Genomic DNA, 23,183 nt, shown 5'->3' with positions numbered 1-23,183 from the left:
GATGTATCTTAAGCACCCAAAGCGATGCTCACCACCTAGAACTCAATAAATAGTCACTTGATAAATATTATTGGAAAATTTATTTAGTCACTCAGTAAATATTTCTTAGTGAACGTCATTGGTGACACCACTGATGGAGGACATCAGAAGCTTGATGTGTTGGTGATTTCCTGGGGTGGTGTAGGAATATAAATTGGTGTATCCCATAAAGAAAACACCATGGAGATTCCACAAGAAATTAAACATAGAACTACCATCTGAGCCAGCATGCCCATTTCTGAGTATTGGCCCAAAGGAATTGAAGTCAGGGTCTCAAAGTGACCCTGGCACTCTCATGTTCATCACATCATTATCACAGTAGCCAAAACATGGGAACAATTTAAATGTCCATTGACAGATGAGGGGACAGAGAAAATGTGGTATATACACAAAAGGAATATTATTCAGCACTAACACAGGAGAAAATATGATACTCAGGACATATAGAACATAGAAGGACTTGAGGAATATTGTACTAGATGGAATAAACCTGACACTGAGAGATAAATACTGTACAATCTCACTTATTGGTAGAAGTTTTAAATGACCAACTCACAGAAACATTGAGTAGAACTGTGGGCTGGGGTCAGTGGCAAATAAGAAGATGATGGTCCAAAGGTACAAAGATTCCATCGTGCAGGATAACAGTTCTGGAGGCCTACTATACAGACCATGTGTATAGCCAACAATGCTGTAGTGCATCTTTAAGGAGTGCTCTGAGGGTAGATCTTATGTTAAGAGATCCAACCCCCACATACACACAGAATAATAATAATAATTGCAGAAGGGGCAAGAGAAAACTTTGGGAGGTGACAGATACAATTTTAGCCTTGATGGTGGTGATAATTTGTCTAATGAATGTTGATAACTGGTGTAATAAAATTGAAGTTATCCTGTACCTCAAATGTGTTTACTACAAATTATTAAAATTGTATTTTTATTCCACTGTGTTTAGAATATTATCTTAAGGTATATTCAAGTGTTTTTGAAAAATTCAGTTATCTAAAAAATAATTTTAAAATTCTTAATTTTAAAGTCAAGTGACCATAGAAATTGAGTAGTACACATTTCACATAACAATTAATGCATATGTTAGAATTTAACTTACTTATGTGAGTGTTAAGAACCACTATTTCATAATGGAAGTCATGCGTTAGCATGATTATTCTAGACAGATGAAAAAAATAAGATATCAGTACATCCCTAGGAAAATTTATTAAAAAAACATTCCTCTTTCTACTGGTTGGACTAAAGAAATGTACTCAGAATTGAATATTAGAAAAATCACATAAAGTTTAAATGGGTTACATATCTTAGTTCATCTGTACTCAAAGTCTATTACATGCGACCATCAAAATCAACATATAAGAGCTTGTTGGAATAATAAGTTCATTAACATTCTACCCAGATATGTTGAATCACAATCTTAGAGATGTACTAGGAATCCCATTTTAACAATACCTATGGGTGATTTTTTTTTTTTTTGTACCATAAATCTGAGAAGTCAGGTGGTAGATTCATAAAGATGTTTTCTAGAGACTTGACTCTATCAATAGAACTTACTGTTTTGTATCAGGAGTTTAAATAAATATTTATTAGGTGGATCTTCTATGCTATATTTGAACAATCCCAAGAGAAATTATTTTTGTTCTCTGAGCAGTCCAAAAAATAATATAAATAATTTAGTAAGGCAAATAAAGAATTAAAGTCAAATTTAATTTCATTAGTTCTTACTCTTATTTCATGATGTCCATAGTTCCTAGATAGACAGTCTCCTCACACGCAAAACAAATCCAATCTCTACTATATTCTGGATGGAAAAAGAAATGTAGAGTTCAGTGAGCCTTGAAATAAGTCTGATTTTTCAAAATAAGGTTTGCTTTCCTCATTTTGAACTAACAAATGACTTTCCTCCATCTTCTCCTTATTATTTTTCTCTCCCATTCTTGTCCCTCACTTTTTCCCCTTTGTTTGTTCCTTCATTTTGTTTTCACTGACTCATTTTAGCAACATTACAAGGCACTATTCTGATACATCTATGATATTCATCCCTAGTGAACCAAATTTGAGTCAACACACCAAGGACACTACCAAACAACAGCAATGAACACAAACTCCTAGGTAACAAAATTGATAGATGTTAAAACACATTTAAACTTAATTCATTCATACTTTAGTTTGGAACAACAAAAATAGGCTTTTATCCCCCGTCATTATCCCTTCAACATAATAGGAAGTGTGGGGATTATGTGTGACAGTAAGAAATAAGAACAGTGGACTCTAAACAAGGAGTGGCCCTTTTGTGTCACCTCTGGTTTCATCCTCCATGAACAGTAGATCATTTTGGGAGGCTGATGAACCAGAACATGTCCTGATATTTTATATTAAGAATACAGATGTCTTGTCCAAAAAAACCAAACAACATACTGTTTGAAAATGCCAGGTTCCCTCATTTACAAGGGAAACATCAATAAAGAGCTCCCGCTGTATCGTAGGTGTGACATTAAATTGGTGACACTGCATGCAACCTGTGAATGAGTATTTATGGTGATATTATTGCTGGAATGTTCTTATCCTTCTCCTCCTTCTCCCTTTGTTTTTCTTCCTCATCCTCCTCCCCTGCTCATCCTCCTTCATTTGTCCTACAGTGAAACCATGGTCTTCAGTCTATGACAAAAACAATGATCTTTATTATTTAGATAAAAAAATCACATTGTGTTACAATCCCATGGGAATTACTAAAATGAAAAACATTGCAAATGACCACACAAAACCACATATGACTGACCACCAGATAACAACAAAACTTCTGGGCATTTGGGACAAAAAGTGATTCTGTCTTCTATCTGCTCCTAAGGGGTTTACCTTCTGTTGTGGACTGAATGCTTGTATTCCTCCCAATTCATATGTTGAAGTCCTACCTTCAATATGTTTTATTAGAAGTTTGGTCATTTGGTTAAATGAGGTCAAAGGGTGGAACCCCCATGATGGGATTAGAAGTCTTATAAAAAGAAGAGAGCTTAGAGTTTCCTCTCTCCACCATGTGAGGCTAGAGTAAGAAGGAAGTCTGCAAGCCAGGAAGGGGTCCTATGCCAAGAAGCCAACCACTCGGATACCCTGATGTCTCATTTCTGGACTCCAGAACTACTAGAAATAAATGTCAGTTGTTTAAGAAACCCAATGCATGTTATTTTGTAACTTATGAAACAGGTTAAAGGCAAGCATAGATAAGTCCCAGAGAGTGCATGATTCTAAATTAGGGAGATAAAGATCCAGACTAGAGCTTAAGATTTGCAAATAATCAGTTTGTTGATTATAGGGAACACTGTGAAAATTGAAGAGATCATATATGAAAGAGCATGTGGAGTCGGGAGAGAAGTAGGCTGAGGAAGAACCCCTAGATCACACCAAGGGAATGTGTGAGAGAAAATACAGAAGTCCAGGAATGTCTCCTGGAAGGTAAAGCAAACAGAAGAGAAGAGAATTTCCAGGCAACTTGAGAATTGTGGAAGCCAAGTAGATAGACTTTCAAGAAAGAAGCTTAACCATCCTGAACCAATGTTGCCATGACCTTGAGGTTTTCCTAATTTCTTTAAACTACAACTTCCATTTGAAGAGTTATAATAAGAATCAGCGCTACATTAAATGAGAGTGTATATAAATCACATGTCAAATAGAAATTGTTCAACTATAAGCATTAAATTTTATTTTACTTTATATTCATAGCCTCATATGAAAGAATGTCTTAATTTAAAAAATATCCCCCTGGGATAAAGCAGTATGTAGAACTGCAGCACAGTGACAAAACATCTTTGGAAAGTAGAAGAGTCATTGGAACCTGTAAGACTGGAGGGACAAAGTTAGAAATCTGATCAGACATATAGCAATTTACAGAAAATGAGTTTGGGAGGTTGAAGGCAGTGGTGACAAATGAACTCGATTGTCTCTACAAAATAGGTGATCATTTCTAGAATTGACTAATGTGTTAGATGAGTTAGACGCTTCAGCAAATAAATTTTTGCACAATGTATTTAAAGGTGAGGAGTACATGACGAAGTTAAAAACAAAACAAACAAAAAACAACAAAAAACATAGTAGGTGGTGTTGTATTCTATGTTTAGGCAATATGAGTGAAATTTTTTCTGTAAAGTTGAGTGTTCTCAGTAGGATTATAGTGTAAGTGAAAATAAGGACATTCCAGGATTGAGATTCTAGCAATCCTGGAAGGTTACTTAAAAGCCAGAAGTTCAGAGGAGTTATTTGAGTTATTTCAAGGATGTACTAAATGATAAATATGAAATCATGGATTAGAAGAAAATGATATAAAATAAACAACAAACAGAAAATAAAAGGAAATGGAAAGAGCAGGTAACTAATGGTCTCTGTAAAGTCAAAGTATTTTTATTTCCACCCTTTCCTCTTTCCACAATATAAATAAAGATCTTATCCTCTTCTATGGTTTCCGTTATGAGCCAAAGTCTAAACTTGACCAAAGTAGCTTTGAAAATCTGCCCACCCCATCTCTGCGGTCTAGTATCTGTCTCTCCACTTCCTCCCTTCCTCTCCATCCAGGCTGGTTTCCTTGAAATTTTCCCTAAAACAACACACATATTTCTTTTGCAATTACTTTCCACTTGTTCCCCTTTGAACTTGAAAATTTCCTCCTTGACCATTTGTATGCTTAATTATATCTTTTCTTAACTGTCACTCTATCAGAGAAGTTCTTGACTCTCTATTTAGGATATTCTCTGTGCTCTTCTACTTTTTAAATAACATTTATCACCACCTGAGACATAAGTATCATTTGTTTTCTTCTTGTTTCCCATTGTCATCTGTGTTCCATGAAGACAGGGCTTTTGGGAGTTCCCACTGAGGCGCAGTGGAAATGAACCTGACTAGTATCCAAGAGGATGTGGGTTCAATCCCTGGCCTTGATCACTGCGTTAAGGATTCGGTGTTGCTGTGAGCTGTGGTGTAGGTCACAGATGCAGCTCAGATACCACGTTGCTGTGGCTGTGGTGTAGGCCTGCAGCTGTGGCTCCAGTTCAACCCCTAGCCTGGGAACCTCCATGTGCCACAGGTACTGCCCTTAAAAAAAAAAAAAAAAAAGCCAAGGCTTTTATCTCTTTCCTTCCTGCTGTGTCTTCAGCATTCAGAACAATGCTTGACCCCTATGCACTCAATACATAGTCATCTAATAAATATCTGGGGAAATTTAATTGAGTCACCCACTAAGTACTTCTTGATGACGGTCATTGGTGACACTACAGAATGAAGTCATTAGAATCTCTAAGTTCTTTGCAGGCTGCTATAAAGTGTTTCTTATGTTTCTCTTCTGGCCTCTGTGGACTCTCTGGCCCTGTGCACGGTGGCACAGGGAACTGGTAACAAGGTCAGGATATTTTAGAATGAATAGTTCAATCATATAGGATATGAAATATAATGAAATAAATTAGAATTAACTGACCTCTAAAAAGCTTTCATATAAATTTGCTTCAGCATAACTCAAAATGAGAAAAGGAAGTGGTTAAAAGAGTGGTTATATAGCTTAGTTTGTCAATATGAAAATAGAAATGAAGACAACACACCTAAAATTGTGCTTCATATTTATTTCTTTAGGAAAGAATTTTAAAAAAATTCTATTACTCAGAAACCCCAGTGAGAAGAGCTTAAGAGTTAGCAATTGTAACCATCTCATGAAACTTCAATTAGGAAGGCAAATATCTTGAAACTCCAGAGGTCAGTTTGCATCAGTCTTTCTTTTGTTTTGTTCTGTCTTTTTGACAATTTTGCCTAAACGTGGTGGTGGTGGATAGTGTGAGATGAGAGGTGAGAAAACACATACACAGATTGGATTTTCCAGTCACACCTATGCAGAAAAAGAAAACAATGGATTATCTCTATAATTTATAATCCTGTAATTGCACATACATTCAAGTCTGGTGCAGAGAAGCTATTTATGGATTATTTTAGTAATGTAATTAACTTTACATTTTATGTATTGTAAATACTATTATATATACACATATGTCTGATTATAGTATTCTACTATTACACTATTAGTAACTGTGTAGACAATTAAATATTTGCTAAATGAGTATCTGGAAAAAAATATTATCCAGCTTCTGCAAATTGTTACGCAAGGGAATAATTTGCCATTACATATACAGTGAGAAATATTCTTTTCACCAAATAATGATTTTATTCTTATTTTCCCTAGTAGTTTAGTAGGCATCAGATATACTATGACTTCCTATCTTTAGAATAGGTGGATTTAATTGAGTCTAGATTTATAGCCAACTTCGTTAGCAAATTACTGTAGAAAACTAAAAAGCAACTTTCTTTAAAAATTAATTTCAAAACAAAATCCCTGAAACATAGAATAGATTAAAAATAAAAAACAAAATTATAAATAATAAAAAAGTAAAAAAATGAGGAGTTCCTGATGTGGCTCAGCAGTAATGAATCCAACTAGTATCCATGAGGATGTGGGTTCAATCCCAGGCCTCGCTCAGTGGGTTAAGGATCTGGCGTTGCCGTGAGCTGTGGTGTAGGTCAGCAGCTCCAGCTCCCTGGCCTGGGAACTTCCATGTGCCTTGGGTGTGCCCTAAAAAGCAAAAAAATAAATAAATAATGAGATTGCTACATAAAGGCCCTCTAAACGTTATACATTTCTCCATTAAAATGACTTCCTGCCATTTGTAATTATCTCACAAGGCTTGTGCAGGATCTCTGACTACTTGGCTTGTTTTTTTGTGTTATAACAGAAGAAATTATGAAATATAATCATTATTATTACTATGTGTTTAAATGTATACTTAATTATAGCAAAATATATGTTAGGCTTTCAGATGATGAATTTCTATGTAATCACACCCAAGATGTTAGTGGCACATATTCTACACTTTTTCTTTGGATCATTAAAAAAAGAAACCATGTATTTATTTGAGGCAGTTAGAAAATTCAATTAAATTATTTGGGCATGTGATCTAAATACTGTAGTTATGTAGGCTCCCTCAGCATATGGAGGTTCCCAGGCTAGGGTTGAATCAGAGCTGCAGCTGTCAGCCTATGCCACAGCTGCAGCAATGCCAGATCCGAGCTGCATCTGCTACTGCAGCAGAGCTTATAGCAATGCTGGATCCTTAACCCAGTGAGCAAGGCCAGAAAGCTAGGGATGGAACCCACATCTTCATGGATAGTAGTCAGGTTCATTACCACTGAGCCACAACGGGAACTCCCAGGATAAGGCTGACTTTTAAAGTATGCATTGCTAAGACATGATCAATGTCATTTTTTCCCCAAGTTTTCTCCATTTTATCTTCTTCCTTCCCTATTTTCTTTCTTTCTTTCCTTCCTTCCTCTCTCCCTCCCTTCTTAATTTCCTTCCTTCCTTCCTTCCTTCCTTTCTTCCTTTCTTCCCTTTCTTTCTTTCTTTCCTTTCTTTCTTTCTTTCTTTCTTTCTTTCCTTCCTTCCTTCCTTCCTTCCTTCCTTCCTTCTTTCTTTCTTTCTTTCTTTCTTTCTTTCTTTCTTTCTTTCTTTCTTTCTTTCTTTCTTTCTTTCTTTCTTTTTTCTCTCTCTCCCTTCCTTTCTTTCTCTCTCTCTCTTTCTCTCTTTATTCCTTTCTCTTTCTTTCTTTCTTTCTTTCTTTCTTTCTTTCTTTCTTTCTTTCTTTCTCTCTCTCTCTCTCTCTTTCTTCTTTCTTTCTTTCCTTCTTTCTTCCTGACTTTTACAGCCACACCTGCAGCATATGGAAGTTCCCAGGTAAGGGATTAAATCCTGGCCTACACCAGAGCCACAACAATGCCGGATATAAGCTGCATTTGCAACCCACCCTGCAGTTTGTGGCAATGCTAGATCCTTAACTCACTGGGAGAGGCCAGGGAGGGAACTTGCAAACTCATGGACACCGTGTTGTGTTCTTAACCTGCTGAGCTACAACAGAAACTCCTCTTTCCCTATTCTTTTAAACAACAGACATAAGCACTGTTACATGCTTTAAGCTCACATTACTGACTAGATAAAAAGTAATATCTGATAAGAAATTTGAAATAAAGAAATGGTCCTATTTTAGACCGTTCTCCAAGGAAGATATACAGATGGCCAACAAGCACATGAAAAAATGCTCAACATCTCTGAGTAGTAGAGAAATGCAAATCAAAACTATCATGAGATACCACCTCACACCAGTCAGAATGGCCATCATTAATAAGTCCACAAATAACAAGTGCTGGAGGGGATGTGGACAAAGGGAACCCTCCTTCACTGTTGGTGGGAATGTAAGCTGGTACAGCCACTATGGAGAACAGTATGGAGGTACCTTAGAAATCTATACATGGAACTACAATATGTCCCAGCAGTCCCACTCTTGGGCATATATCCAGACAAAACTTTCCTCAAAAAAGACACATGCACCCGTATGTTCATTGCAGCTCTATTCATGATAGCCAAGACATGGAAACAACCCAAATGTCCATCAACATATGATTGGATTAGGAAGATGAGGTATATATACACAATGGAACACTACTCAGCCATAAAAAAGAGTGAAATAATGCCATTTGCAGCAGCATGGATGGAACTAGAGACTCTCATACTGAGTGAAGTAAGTCAGAAAGACAAATACCATATGATACCACTTATAACTGGAATCTAATATACAACACAAATGAATGTTTCCACAGAAAAGAAAATCATAGACTTGGAGAATAGATTTGTGGCTGCCCAGGGGGAGAGGGAGGGAGTGGGAGGGATCAGGAGCTTGGGGTTAACCGATGCAAACTATTGCTCTTGGAATGGATTTACAATGAAATCCTGCTGTGTAGAATTGAGAACTATGTCTAGATACTTACATTGCAACACAACAATGGGAGGAAAAAGCATGTATACATGTATGTGTAACTTGGTCCCCATGCTGTACAGTGAAAAAAAAAAAGATCCATAGAAAAAAAAGAAATGGTCCTATTTTAATATAATGAAAATACATATAGTCCATACGAAGTTTAACACACCTTATAGTTTAGGTTGCAATATTAAAATATAATGTTATTTATTTAGTGTGATATATTTAAATTATACTCAATAAAATAGGAAGTAGGTGGATTATGTGTGACATTCAGAAATAAGAACTGCCAGTCTCAAGTACAGGAGAGGCATTCTTATTTCATCTATAATCTTATATTCCATGGCCTGTGGATGGCTTTAAAAAACTAATACTCCAGAGCTTGTATTGCTCTCTTTAAATAAAGGAAGAGTGGTATATTGTCCTCCAAGGCCAAATGCTGTATCCTTGAGAATGTCAAGGTGTTTCATTTGCAACACAGCACAACAAAGAGATATTGATATCTCAAGAGAATGAGGATACAACCCAGAGCCAACTTCTGTAAAGTACTTTTCTGTTTTATGGCTTTAATCTCCTCCAATGACTGGATGACACTAATCAATCCATACTAATGAGAGAAGCCCCAAGCTGGAGGGTCCTTGACAGGTCCTTGAGTACATCTTTTTTTAACCCCCAAACAATTTAGGTTGTATGTTATATTACTATTTCATTATTTTGTAATCTAGAAATAAGACATGACAAATTAGAAACATTCTTTGAGTGCAACTGGGTATAAGAAGCAGTTCTAGTCCAGGGGATTCAAATGAAAACATATTGACCCTGACGTAAGGTGCTTACATATTAACCAGGAAGGCAAACGAGTATACAGAGACATCTAGGGTTGAGACATCTAGGCTGAGGGTATTAGGGCATCCTAGAATATAAATGGCAATTAATGTGGGTGAGATGATACAGGAAAAGTGCAGTCAGGCAGTAAGTAGGCTGAGGTCAAAACTTTAGATCATTAATGTTATGTATGGGAGAGAGAACAGAAGACCATGAAATTACATGTAAAAAATAACCAAATTAAGATATTTATAAGGAGAACTACCAAGAAAGAAAACATGATAACCAGAACTGAATAAAATGGAAAACTTCAGGGTCAAATTACTTAATCTTTCTCAGCTGCAATTTTTCATTTGCAAGGTGTTTAGTAACTCTTTAGAGGAAAATGCATATATATTATATGGCACTTTAAACTTGGTCAGTGAATTTTTATGATTTATCATTGTCATTCCTATTTTTCTCTTCACTCTTATCACTAAGAAATTAGATTGGAGAGGGAACAGAAAGAAGTTCACTCAAATAGAGGAGAATCGGGATATTTTTTGAGACTAGAAGAAAATTTAATATTTAAATTTGGACTCAGTTATAGAAGGGTCTGATTGGATAGTTGACAGTCTAGTGGTCTCAATATTTTCTACAAAGGATGTCAATGTGGAAAAAAAATTGGAGCAAATAAAGAAACAGTAAATGAATTGAAGTGCCGTATGTGTTTCTGTAGAATAAGAGCTTTTGTATTTTAAAAACCTTGTATCCAAGAAGGACATCCTTGTATCAAGAGGAAAACCTATAATTTTTTAAACTTTTCTTGTTTTTCCATATATGGAGATAAATGTCAAAATAAATTGAAATCTTATTATTTATGTTTTATTGAAATTAATAATTTTTCTTGGCTACCTTACTTTCTCTCAACCATGTATAACAATAAAATAGGTGGAGCTCGCCTCCTCTTATGAATGTCAAAAGTATATCTACATGTAGCAAAATCCTCGCTGACAATTAACTCTAAACTGGCAGAAGGACTCCTTCATATCTAAGGCTGTTGGAAAGACAGCTACATAATTGGGTAGGAAGGGAGGAAAATCCTTTGGGTTGGGAACTGTGTCCCTGGAAGAGGACACAGAAAAGAGTAGATTGCTTCAGTTGATACCTACCCCGGCGAGTGAGTGGGTCAAGCCACAGATGGGGCATCCCAGGCCAACCGTCAAAAATGGAGGAAGACCACTGGATCAAACAGAAGAGCTAGAGAAACTTGGACTCCACTCATGGGGAGCACGCACATGTTGACTAGCTCCCGAAGCAGGACAGAGAGAGCTGAGCAGAAGCTCCAACCCTGCTCAGTCCATGCCATCGTGTGGCACTGGATTTGGCGTGGCTATGATGGGGAAAAAGACTCAAAGCTGGGACCCAGTGGCAGCCCAGTCCCAGGGCAGATCCCCAGTGGGAGGGAGGTGGCCACTGGGGACACTTTCTCAAGGAGTGCCTCAGAAGCCACCCAGGTCTCTGATGGCAGCTGCTCCACCACAGCTCACCTCCTGACAAATGCCAAGAGTCCATGCAGGCCCTGTCAGCTCTGGGGAGCAGTTCTACAACAGGGCAGGGGTGGCAAAGACAGACAGCAATGACTGACTCTGAAAGACAATGTTGGCTTACAACTGAGACAGTCTGAGCAGAGCCACAGATGTCTACACAGGTGGCCTGTGGCACCGCTATCTGTGCATAGGCCTCCCTTGCTTCAGCATTCCCTCCTCTGGGGCAAAGGTCTTGGTGTGGAGAAAAAGAAAAACACACTTTTAAAGGGAACAGAGCCAGCTTGAGCCCAACCCTCAGGGCTTCTGGTGCAGTAAGCTGAGATCAAACCTGGCCCCTGGCAGGGAAGTGACAGCCACAGAGCAGAGAGGAAGTCATGCCTCACTCCTGGCACCTGCCCTAGCCCCTCCATCACCAGCGTCGCCCCCTACCAAGGTGACAGCTGCCAGCACACACTGAAGACAGATGTGACTGACATTCAACCCAATCCAGCCCTCCAACCAAAGGCACAGGGCACACCCAGTATCTACAAGGATGCTCCTACATAAGCACACCGTCCAAGACTGCAATTTACCAGATAAAGATTTCAAAACATAAATTTCTATTGGTTTTTAGCCATTAAGTTTGGTGCCCTGTTATGGCAACCCTAGGAAATTAATCCACTGTATGCTTGATAGATCAATTTATTATGCGTGGGACTTTTTTTTTAATTTTCAAAATATTTTAACAGAGAAAGGAAAGTAGAAACCAATCAAATAGTTCAGAGAATATCATTACTATTGTTTTAAAAATACTGATATTTGATTTCAGCTGGTGGTGTTCATGTAACTACTTCATTGAATTTTTCTTTTCTGCTGTGAAAGCTGGGAAGTGGACATAGCGGGAAGAATAGGAAGAATCGTCGTGAGTACAAAGCAAATGGGATTTTTCACCAAACCTGTGAATAAAGAGTAAACAGTCTTTTTTATTAAATCTGAAGCACACATGAAGTCATTGCTAATCCTATTATGTGCATTTGTTTTTGAGTTATATCAGCTCTATTTCTTTGCTCACAATCATGTATGTGTTACCCCTGCTTGTCTTCTCCTTTGCTAACTTCTAAGAATATGCCCTGTTAACAGCTTCTTCTGAGGATTAGCTGACCAGAGTGGGCACTTTTTCTGTCTGACTCAACTGGTCATTTCCTTCTGCTTGCCCAACTTCCCCTAAAAGTTTCCGCTAATCTTTGCTTACCTCTTTCTACTCTAGAAAGGAAAGACTTTACTATTTGCTTTGAGACCCTTGCAGATTTCTGAGATTTGAGCTTTCTCCCTGTTGCAGTGGTCGCTGTTCTCAATGAATCTCTCTTGATCTATTTTGGACTTGTTTTTATTTGACATGTCAAAGGATCCTTGACCAAAAACTGTGTCTACTTTAGTGCTTCATGTAAAAAAACTGCTTTGCTAAATTATTCTAAAATATTTATACATTAGATTTCTGCTCTCACTGCTCCTTTTTCTTGGTTTAAACTCCTATTTTTCATATTAAAATATTTTGATGGTTTCCATATTGACTTCTTTATTGTCTGTCTGTATTCCCTCTGATTCTACCTGCCATGTACTTTCTCTATAATAAGCCTAAGCAACCCATCCAATCATATCATTCCTTTATCAAGTGATTTTCTCACTTATAATTACTTGGTTTTACATCCATCTTTAAAACTAGATAATAAACTGTCAAGTCCAGAGATTTGGGCTTAAAAGTATTTATACCCCCAGCAGATGTCTCACTGCATGGTCACGATGTGGTCAGGAAATAGTTGATGACTGAATGAATAAAAACTTCTGTTGGACCCTTATTTTCTAAAATAATAACACAAGGAACAGCATTTATTTTAAATTGTTTCTATTTTTTTGGCCACGCCCACAGCATGTGGAAATTTCCGGGCCAGGCATTGAACATGTACCACACAGTGACAAGGCTGGACTCTTAACCTGCTGCTCAACAAAGGAACTCATCTTTCTCTACGTTTAAGTAACTACTTTATTTCCAACCCTTCAAACATGTAACCAAGCTAATCATGTACGAAGCCAATAGTACTATTTCTGGCACTTCAAGAACTTGAAATGAATACTGAAAATTCAAAGAATGCTTTCTATTATCCTTTTTCCTCCACTTGTCTCCTCTCACATGAGATGCAGTGGGTAAGGCCTGCATTTAACCCACTTGGTCTTTTAATTTGAATGCTATTCTCCTTCAGATTGAACATAGCCAAACTGTCTTCTTTAGCATCTTCTACATAAAGAAGCCAAACATATTCATAAAACAAAATTCTACAAAAGAAACAACAGCAATAATAATAAAGACATAGACAAAATAATAGCAGAGCCATGTCTCTTTTTTGAAAGTCATATTTGCTTAGCCCTTATATTTACTAATCAAATACTGACAATCTTGTATTTACTTCTTTTTTTTTTTCAAACTTTTTCCCTTATTTAGTTGTTTATTCAATCTATCTCCAAATCTGATTGCCTTTTCTTAGGGCCTCTTTCTCATATTTCTTTGTCTTTCTATCACCAATCTATTTCCGCCTCCCTACCCCTCCACCTAAATATAGCCTATTCATTTCATCCTTATATATCTCTCCCAAATAATATTTTAAATCTATCCTTCCTTTTTCTTTCTTTCTTTGTTTTTAAAAAAGGTTTTTAGGGCAGCTCTTGTGGCATATAGAAGTTCCCAGGCTAGGGGTCGAATCAGAGGTGGAGCTATGGGCCTTCACCACAGCCACAGCAATGCAGGATCCAAGCCATGTCTGTGACCTGCCCTACAGCTTGTGGCAATGCCAGATCCTTAACCCACTGACCAAGGCCATGGATTGAACACGCATCCTCATGGATACTAGTTGCATTCTTAACCCACTAAGCCACAATGGGAACTCCTAACCCTTCCATTTTAAATTATCTTCAGCTATTGCCTATGCCTAGGTAATAGGTATTCCTGTCATTAATGGCAACAGGGAATTCAATTTGAATAATTTACTATGTGTATTTAAAATGTATTAAAAACCTTGGAAACTATTTCAGCTTTAAATTGTGGGACGGCCTCCAAAAATATTGCTTTATTTTTTAGCGACATATTTAATCTTTCATAATGTTTGGAAAATTTTTTCTTTTTCTTTTTTTGTCTTTTTGCCTTTTTTAGGGCTGCTCCCACAGCATATGGAGGTACCCAGACTAGGGTCGAATTGGAGCTGTAGCCGCTGGCCTTCGCCAGAGCCACAGCAATGCGGGATCTGAGCCGCGTCTGCAACCTACACCACAGCTCACGGCAACGCTGGATCCTTAACCCACTGAGAAAGGCCAGGGATCGAACCCACAACCTCATGATTCCTAGTCGGATTCGTTAACCACTGAGCCACGATGGGAACTCCTGGAAAATTTGTTGTTTTACATAAAAGTGATTTTCTAAAGTCCATTTAGTAATATTTTCCTATTTTTCTTGTTGGTTTATATTAGGTCCCTGTCCTCATCAGAGGACTCATCAGAATCCTCAAGGCAAAGTTTCTCAAAATTTCTTATGTTATGAATCATACAGGGATCTTGTTAACCTACAGATTCTGGTACAATAGGTCTGAGTATGGCTTCAGAGTGTATGTTTCTGACAAGTTCCCAGATGTTGCTTGTGCAGCTGCTCCAAAGATTACATTTAGAGGAAAAGTTTTAAACACTATCCAGGCACAGATTAAGTGGTAGGGCAGCTTACAGTCACAATTAAATAAAATTCTGTTTAAAGTTTTTATGTAATATGTTTCTCAAGTGTCTCACCAGTTCTGTGATGTGGCTAAGAATTATTATAATATCTATTTTGTCCATGGGAAAAATTGAAGTTTAGAAAATATTAGGAATAGTTCAAGGTCATGAAACTATAGTTATCTGAATAAAATACAAAATAGGTGGTCCCACCCCCAAAGCATCAGCCTCTTAACCACACTAGGACAGAAGTTTTCTTTTGGATACATTTAAATAAGTAAGCATACTTTATGAAAGCTATACCAGCCTACATTTCTTAAATAGGGGCTGCTTTTAGTTTGATGGGTTGATTTTTTTTTCTTTTCTTTTTTTCTTGTTTTAACTGTCACCACTGATACTTCTAGAGAATATTAAATGTCAATTTACCTCTGTAATCATGTCCTGTGGTTGCTGAGCAGCGTTTTAAGCATATGGGTAATTTAATGGATATGCAGGATAATTTGGTGCATACGGGTAATATGGCCGATTTCGACCATAATGCTCTCTCTGTATACAAACAAAAGGAAAGAGAAAATTGCAGAGAATTGAGATCATTACAGTGCATGTAATTCACTAAATTTCATGAAAAACTTAGGTTATTAATGTTGGTAGGACCTTATATATCATCTACTTTATTGCTTTTTTCAAACTCTAAGTTGGATTTCTACTTTTTAAAATAAGAATGTTTTTTTTTTGTTTGTTTGTTTTTTGTTTTTTGTTTTTTTTTTTGTCTTTTTGTCTTTTGCTGTTGTTGTTGTTGCTATTTCTTGGGCCGCTCCTGCGGCATATGGAGGTTCCCAGGCCAGGGGTTGAATCGGAGCTGTAGCCACCAGCCTACGCCAGAGCCACAGCAACGCGGGATCCGAGCCGCGTCTGCAACCTACACCACAGCTCATGGCAACACCGGATTGTTAACCCACTGAGCAAGGGCAGGGACCGAACCCGCAACCTCATGGTTCCTAGTCGGATTCGTTAACCACTGCGCCACGACGGGAACTCCAAGAATGTTTTAAAGTAGCAAAAATAATGAAGCATTTGTATTTTTGTTGAAAATTTTGTTGTTTTAGAGTATAGACGGAGTCAATGATTAGAGTCGACCACTTAAAAAAGATTTAAATATTATTTATAACATTACCTTCAAACTGTTACTTTGACCATCTGGGAATATTCCAGGGAGGAGGAATTGCAGTTTAGGTGGATTTGCTCCTTCTAATTTTTTACTTATAAATGAGATAACGTTTTTTAAAAGTCCTACATTCTTTGATATTCACTTTTGTTATTTCAAATACCCTCCATCGTTCTGCATCTTTTTATTTCATGCTGTTTGAATTCACCTACTTACTATATTACTTGTTATTTTTTGGACCTGATCACATTGATATGACATGCCAAATAATATGAGATATCAGGGATACATTTCATTAAGAGAACGTCAGATAAATGAAAAATTTTACCTTATTTAACATGGTCAATTCAACATACATCAAGGACTTCATTACCTTCCAAAAGGATCAGGTCTTAGAAACTGACCTCATTATACGTGTTTTTAATAGCTTCTATGGTCCTTTAGGCATATATTATACTCAAAATAATTAGGATTTCAATAGTGTTTGGACCAAAGCAATTAATTTACTGGACAAAGATAGCTATTTTCTGAAAAATAATTGGATTTATCAGGGTGGCATTTTGAATTTTCACTAGTATACAAGATTTTGGGGTCTTTATCCATTGTATCATAAATAAATAAGTCAAACTTCATTTTAACCAATCATTATATAAATATGTTTCAGAGATAAGTATGGATTCTAAGTACTCAGAGAAACAAATATTCTTGTACTATACCACATTATCGGAGGAATACTTACCTCCCGATTTTGCCATTTCCGGTGATGTTTCTGTTAAAGTAAAGAACAAATTTATATATATATTGCCACACACTAGGCATATGGAAGTTCCTGGACTAAGTGTCAAATCATAAATGTTGCAACTGTGACCTACATCACAGCTGCACCAACCCAGATCAAACCCACATTGCCACAGAGACAATGCCAGATTCTTAACCCATTGCAGCACAGCAGGAACTCCAAGATTAACTTTTTTTTTTTTTTTTTTTTTTTTTTTTTTAGGGCCACACCTGCAGCATATGGAAGCTCCCAGGTTAAGGGTCCAATAAGAGCTGCAACTGCCAGCCCATGCCACAGTCACAGCAAGGCCAGATCCCAGCCACATCTTTGACCTACACCACAGGCTTGCAGCAGTGCAGGATCCTTAACCCACTGAGCAAGGCCAGGAATTGAACCTGAATCCTCATGGATACTAGTAGGCTTCTCAACCCACTGGGCCACAAAGGGAAATCCAGATTAACACTTTAAAACATATTTAATTGCTAAGTTTTCAGGTGAAAGAAAGAGTCTTACCTCGTCAGATGAATCTGCTTTCTGGTAAAAAAGAAAAGAAGAAAATAGTTGACATTTTAATTTTATAATTCCATACTGAGCATACAAATGCATTTAGCTTCCACAGTTATGGCTAAACAAAATGGCAATAAAGTTTGGGGCAACTGATACACTAAACTAATTTTTTGTCTGTTGAATGGTATCTTTAATGTGAATAAAGTCTTTTACCATAATTACTTTGCTACGCTGAAATATCCATTCGCTCTGGATTATCTTTTGTGAAAGGAAAACAAATCTATCATTGTGACTAGGAGAATGAAATCGAAAAGTTAATGTTTAGGTTTCCTCAAGTCAAATATTTTTTATATAAATATGTTCAAGTAGCTCAAAAGCTGCTACATTCATATATAAGTTGTGCTAATAGGGTCTGATATGATCTATTTTTCTCTTCTTAGATTTTTATATTTTACACTTCTATTATTTTATAAAATATAAGCTATTAGACTGTGATGTCACAATCAGTTTGCTTTTGAAATATCCAGTAGAACTTGTTGGATTAGATTAGTAGAAGAATGATTATTTCTTGAAAAACATCTCAGTAACTAGACACAAAAAACACCAAAGTGAAAGGTAGCATTGTTTTTACAGAAGAAGAAACAAATTTAGAAGGAGGAGGAAAGAAATTCAGAGAGGTCGGTTTTACCTAGTGACACAGAACAGTAAACAACAATATAGAGAAAACCTGACATTTGGTAGTTCCATAGTTTTAATATTTAAATGTCTTTATTAGCATCTCAGACTCACATCTGTATGATGCTCTCTAAAAAATCAATTTTTACATCAAGCTAATTATGTGTGTTTAGTGTGTGTGTTTGTGTATTTAAGATTTATTCTAAGTCCTTAATACATAGCTTACTTCAAGGAAAATGTTCATATAAAAACATTAACATTTCTAAAAACATGTTCAGGTAAATGCACACATATATCAGAACACAAGAAATCAGAGAGATGCTAGCTAATTCCTGAGAACATATTCTTCAAAATGTCCCAATATACTTACAATCATGGCAAACATGAGAGCCATAATAAAGGCAAAGATAAAGAACTTCATATTTGGCAGAGTCCTGTGAAAACATATGTGAAAAATCAATAGCACATTCACTCCTACACTTACAAATCAAACATTTACATATCAAATGCCTTGTGAAACAGACTAGAAGCAGAAGGACATGGGAAACACATTACTGATCCCATGGAATTTAGTGACTGGTAGGTATCTTGATAAGCGAAGTGCTGTGATATGAGAATATTAAAGTGCTATAAAAATATGCACAAAGGGCATCTTAAACAGATCAAAGGCATGGAGGTATTAAAGAAAAGAAAAAGGTGAAAATTGTGTTACATTCCACAGGATAAGTAAAGAGAGTGTGAGGAGCCTGCGAAGAAATGAAAATGAGAGAGAAAGCCTGAAAATGAAAAAGTTCAGCATGTAAACAGGATGAAAATGGAGACAGGATGGCCAGTTAGATTGTCGTGAATTTATACGATCTAACATAATGACATTAGGAATCATGATTAAGGCAGGGTCTGAGGTGTTTAGAAGATAGAATGGCAAGTAACAGGGTCTTGTTTTAGAACAGAGTTAGCGCGTATGAGCCAGTTTTCTGGCTTGAGCATTGTGGGCATGGTGCAGCACTGGTATTAGAAAATTAATAATACTCGTTAGAAAAAAATTAAATTGAAAAGAAGTTTCAGGAAAAATATTTGTAGTTGTTTTGAAAATTAAATTGAAATGATATTTAAATGATTTTATGATCAAAATTAACTAATTTGGGACTCTGATGTGTTTTTATAATTCTGTATATGCAAGCGACTCCAGCTCATTATCATTGTTGAAAAGTAGATTATTTCTGAATAATAAATATCTAAATAAAAATACTTCCCCAAATATTAGGCAAATAATGGGTAAAGACTCTCTTTTATCCTTTTTACTCATCAAGTTTTATAGAATGTTATGGCAATATTTTCGCTGTAATGATAGAAGAAACTATTCTACTGCTAAATAACGCTAAATCTTGAACATAGGAATCAGAACTGGAGACTGATGATATTTCTCCTTTTCCATATCTGCTGATTTTGCTTCATTGGTTTAATTCAGGATTGTGGCATTAGATATTAGATTCAGGTAAATACACAGAAATGGGTATTCAATAGATAGATGATACATAGATAGACAGACAGACAGACAGACAGACAATCTAAGGGTTCTGAGAAAACACTTCCCAAAGAACACAATAATAGAAGTTTGAAATAATAAGAACTTTTGAAATAACAGGCTAAATGAAGATGTATTAAATAAAATGAATTATTACAATGGTTTGTTATATGGTATTCCTTATGCAGAAAAAAAGGAACTTATTCTGAGAGATGAAAAAGATAATCAAAAAGTAATGAAAGAATTAGTGATGAAATAATATAACTTTGAAAAAGTTTGCTCAAACCTTTAAAATAATACACAATTTGCAAAAAGAGAGTTTAAGGTACTCAAGAGATCTTTTTTTTATAAAATGTAAAGTTTAACTTTAGGTCTAAAGTAAAAGTAATTATTAACAAAGTGGAGAGCATATATTTAGTCAAGGAAATTCAAAAGGTTTCGAGAATACCCCAGCAACAGAGAAGATGGAGCACTCCATTTTCCACAACATTCATTTTGTGAAATAATTGCTGTCAATTCAGAGGCATTGACATCCTGAACTTATCTTCAGATCATGATATAGAGTTACAATTTCTTTAAAGTGTTTCTATATGCATATACATAGTTCCTATATAGTTTGCACATATTCTATATGCAAAAATATCAATAAATAACACATTTTATAAATGGTTTCCAATTCATCCCAGCAAGCAAAAGTTTATGTATATTATAAGTAAATGTATAATATCATTTTCCAAGATGAGACTTACCAGTCAGAGAAGCTGAAATTCTGAAGCCCTGAGAGAAGTTGTGCTTTTCTAGAGGACTGGTGTATTTAAATACACTGAAGTCTTCCATTTATTTTTACAAATCCCATCAGTTATGAGATCATATTATTAGAACTGAAAACACTGCCCCAAATCTGTCCTCACTAAAAATAAACTTGGTAGGGTGATTTTACAAAAGAAATGGTGAAGCACTGTGACCAGAAAATCAATGGACCCAACAAATGTTAGTCCCAGTGTTAGTCTAGGCATGTGTGAATTGAATAAAACAAGAGGAAACGTGTAGAATAAGCCAGGTGTAGAAATGATTGGCAATGGTAAAAGTGTTTCTAGAGAATGCCATCTATCCTATGTAGGTTTAAACATGTCCTTACTAAAATTAGTATCATCTCAAAATTTTACCTGCTTTCTAATTATGGTGATGACCACCATGATAAACTGGAGTCATCCTTTATTTCAAATGTGTCAAATCGTGCTTTTACTCTATTGACTTAGAATATCTTGTCTTAAAGTTGTAAAAATTTGGCAAACCTATGGGTATTGTTTGATAAAATGTTTCTTATTTTTAAAGCGAAATGGAAAAAAAAAGACACTGTGCAAAAAAAAAAAAAAAAAAAAAAAAAAAAAAAGGTCAAATAACCATGAAGCTCAGTACTTTTTATCACCCATAATAAGCAGGTGCGCATATGTTTTGAATTGAATTTACTTCCTCTGAGTCTTAGGGGCTCATGTTTCCTCAATGGAAACTAAATGTTAACGTGGTTATTCTGTTACTCAAAATGTAAACAAAGTTATTCTCTTACTCAAAATGTGGGCACTTTGAATGAAATCTTAGAGGGGTACTAGGAATGCCATTTTAACAATATCTGCAGGTGTTTGTGTACAATAAAGCTTGAGAAATCACATAATAGACTCATAAATGTACATTTGTCTCTAGTGAACTTCTTAAACAGAAATTAAGGATTAGTTTTACATTAGATGTTTTAAGGAAATATTTATTGGGTCAATTTTCTATGCTACCTTTGACCATCCCTCCTAGAAATTACTGTTATTTTTTAGATAGCATATAAAACATTAGAGATGGTTTGTTAAAATGAATAAAGGATTAAAATCCAATTCAATTTAAACAATTCTTGCTCCTCTTCATTATTTTCTATGCCTCATGGCTATATGAAGTCTCTTCTCAAATGCAAAACAAATCAAATCTCAAGTATATTCTCAGTGGAAAAAAGAGATGCAAGGTTTAGGAATCATTGATATAAGTCCAATTTTTAAAATAAGCCCTTCTGTATTCATTTTGGAAATATCAAACATTTTATTTTTATTTTTTTCCTCTATTCTTTTTCTCTCTCTCCTTATTGATTACTTTGTCCTTGCCCCACCCCCCCCTTTCTTCTTGGCTTGTTTAAGAAATACTCTGAGGCAGTAGACCTATGATATCCATAGTTTAGAGAACAAAAAATGAAATAGTATTCTAAAGACCCCACCAAACAACAACAGCAACAAATTAGAAATTCCATTTTATAAAAATTGATAGATGCTAAAACATTAAATTTGAGTCACCTGTATTTTGGTTTGGGACACTAAAATGTAGGCGTTATTCCACCCATTATTTTTCACTTCATCATGGTAGGAAGTGTGAGGATTATGTTTGACAGTAGAAAGGAAGAGTAGTGGACTCTGAGCACAGGAGTAGCCTTCTTGTGTCACTTGCGGTTTCAACCTCCAGGAACAATAGGTCATTTTAGAAGACTCATGAACCAGAACATGACCTGATACTTTATAATTAAGAAAACAGATATATATCCTATATAATCAACCACCATACTGTTTGAAAATGCCAAGGTCTTTTATTTGAATGAAAAAAAAATCAATAAGAGCACCTGCTTTATCACGAGTGTGACATTTAATTGGTGGCCTAGGACCCAACATATAAAAGGGCACTTACTTATGCTGGATTTCCATCCTCTTCTTTTACTTCTCCTTTTGTTCTTATTCTTCCTCTTCCTTCTCCTCCTTCTCCTTTATTTTTCCTTCAGTGAAAACAAGGTATGGTCTGTTACAAATCTATGATGTTTATTTAATTAAAGAAGCATTTTGTATATATTCCTGTGTGAATTACTAAGTTGAAAAATAGTGCTGGAGTTCCCATTGTGGCTCAGCAAAAACGGATTTGACTAGCATCCATGAGGACACAGGTTCAATCCCTGGCTTTGCTCAGTGGGTTAAGAAGGTTCTGGCATTGCTGCGAGCTGTAGTGTAGGCTGCAGATGTGGCTGGCATCCAGCATTGCTGTGGCTGTGGTATAGGCTGGCAGCTGCAGCTCTAATTAAACCCCTAGCCTAAGAACTTCCATATGCCAAAGGTATGGCCCCCAAAAACAACAACAAAATACTGCAAATGACAAATATGGACCATAGGGTGACCTACTAGGTAACAAAAACTTCTGGGAAATGGGAATATTCAAAGTGATAATCTCTCATTCTTGCCTTTAAGGACATTACCTTATATTATGGACTGAATGTATTGCTCTAAATTCATATGTCTAAGCCCTACCTTCCTTCTAATCCACTCTATCAGGAGGTGAGCATTGTGGGAGGTTATTGGATTTAGATGAGGTCGCAGGGTGGAGAGCCCATGATGGTACTAGTGCCCATATTAAAAGGTGAGACTCTAAGGCTTCTCTCTACCATGTGCTGATACAGGAAGAAGGAAGCTGTCTGCAAGCCAGGAAGAGAGCCTGTATAATAGAACCCAAGTGTACCCTGGTTTTGGAATTCCCAGCCTCTGGAGCGTAATGAATA

At 36.2% G+C, this 23,183-nt stretch overlaps 1 protein-coding gene across 1 annotated transcript; it reads right to left on the bottom strand.

The window, feature by feature from the left end:
* STATH (statherin) lies at positions 11,906-20,400 on the bottom strand. Its single transcript, NM_001193291.1, is given in 6 exon segments — positions 11,906-12,171; positions 15,392-15,511; positions 16,870-16,899; positions 17,422-17,442; positions 18,461-18,524; positions 20,365-20,400. Coding segments are annotated over 4 exon segments (186 nt in total). The 5' UTR covers positions 18,512-18,524; positions 20,365-20,400; the 3' UTR covers positions 11,906-12,171; positions 15,392-15,427.

This window comes from Sus scrofa, chromosome 8, assembly GCF_000003025.6.
Source record: "Sus scrofa isolate TJ Tabasco breed Duroc chromosome 8, Sscrofa11.1, whole genome shotgun sequence".
NCBI classification, from domain to species: domain Eukaryota; kingdom Metazoa; phylum Chordata; class Mammalia; order Artiodactyla; family Suidae; genus Sus; species Sus scrofa.
The sequence above is the reverse complement of the archived record's forward strand: the minus strand, read 5'-3'. Positions and strand labels throughout refer to the sequence as shown.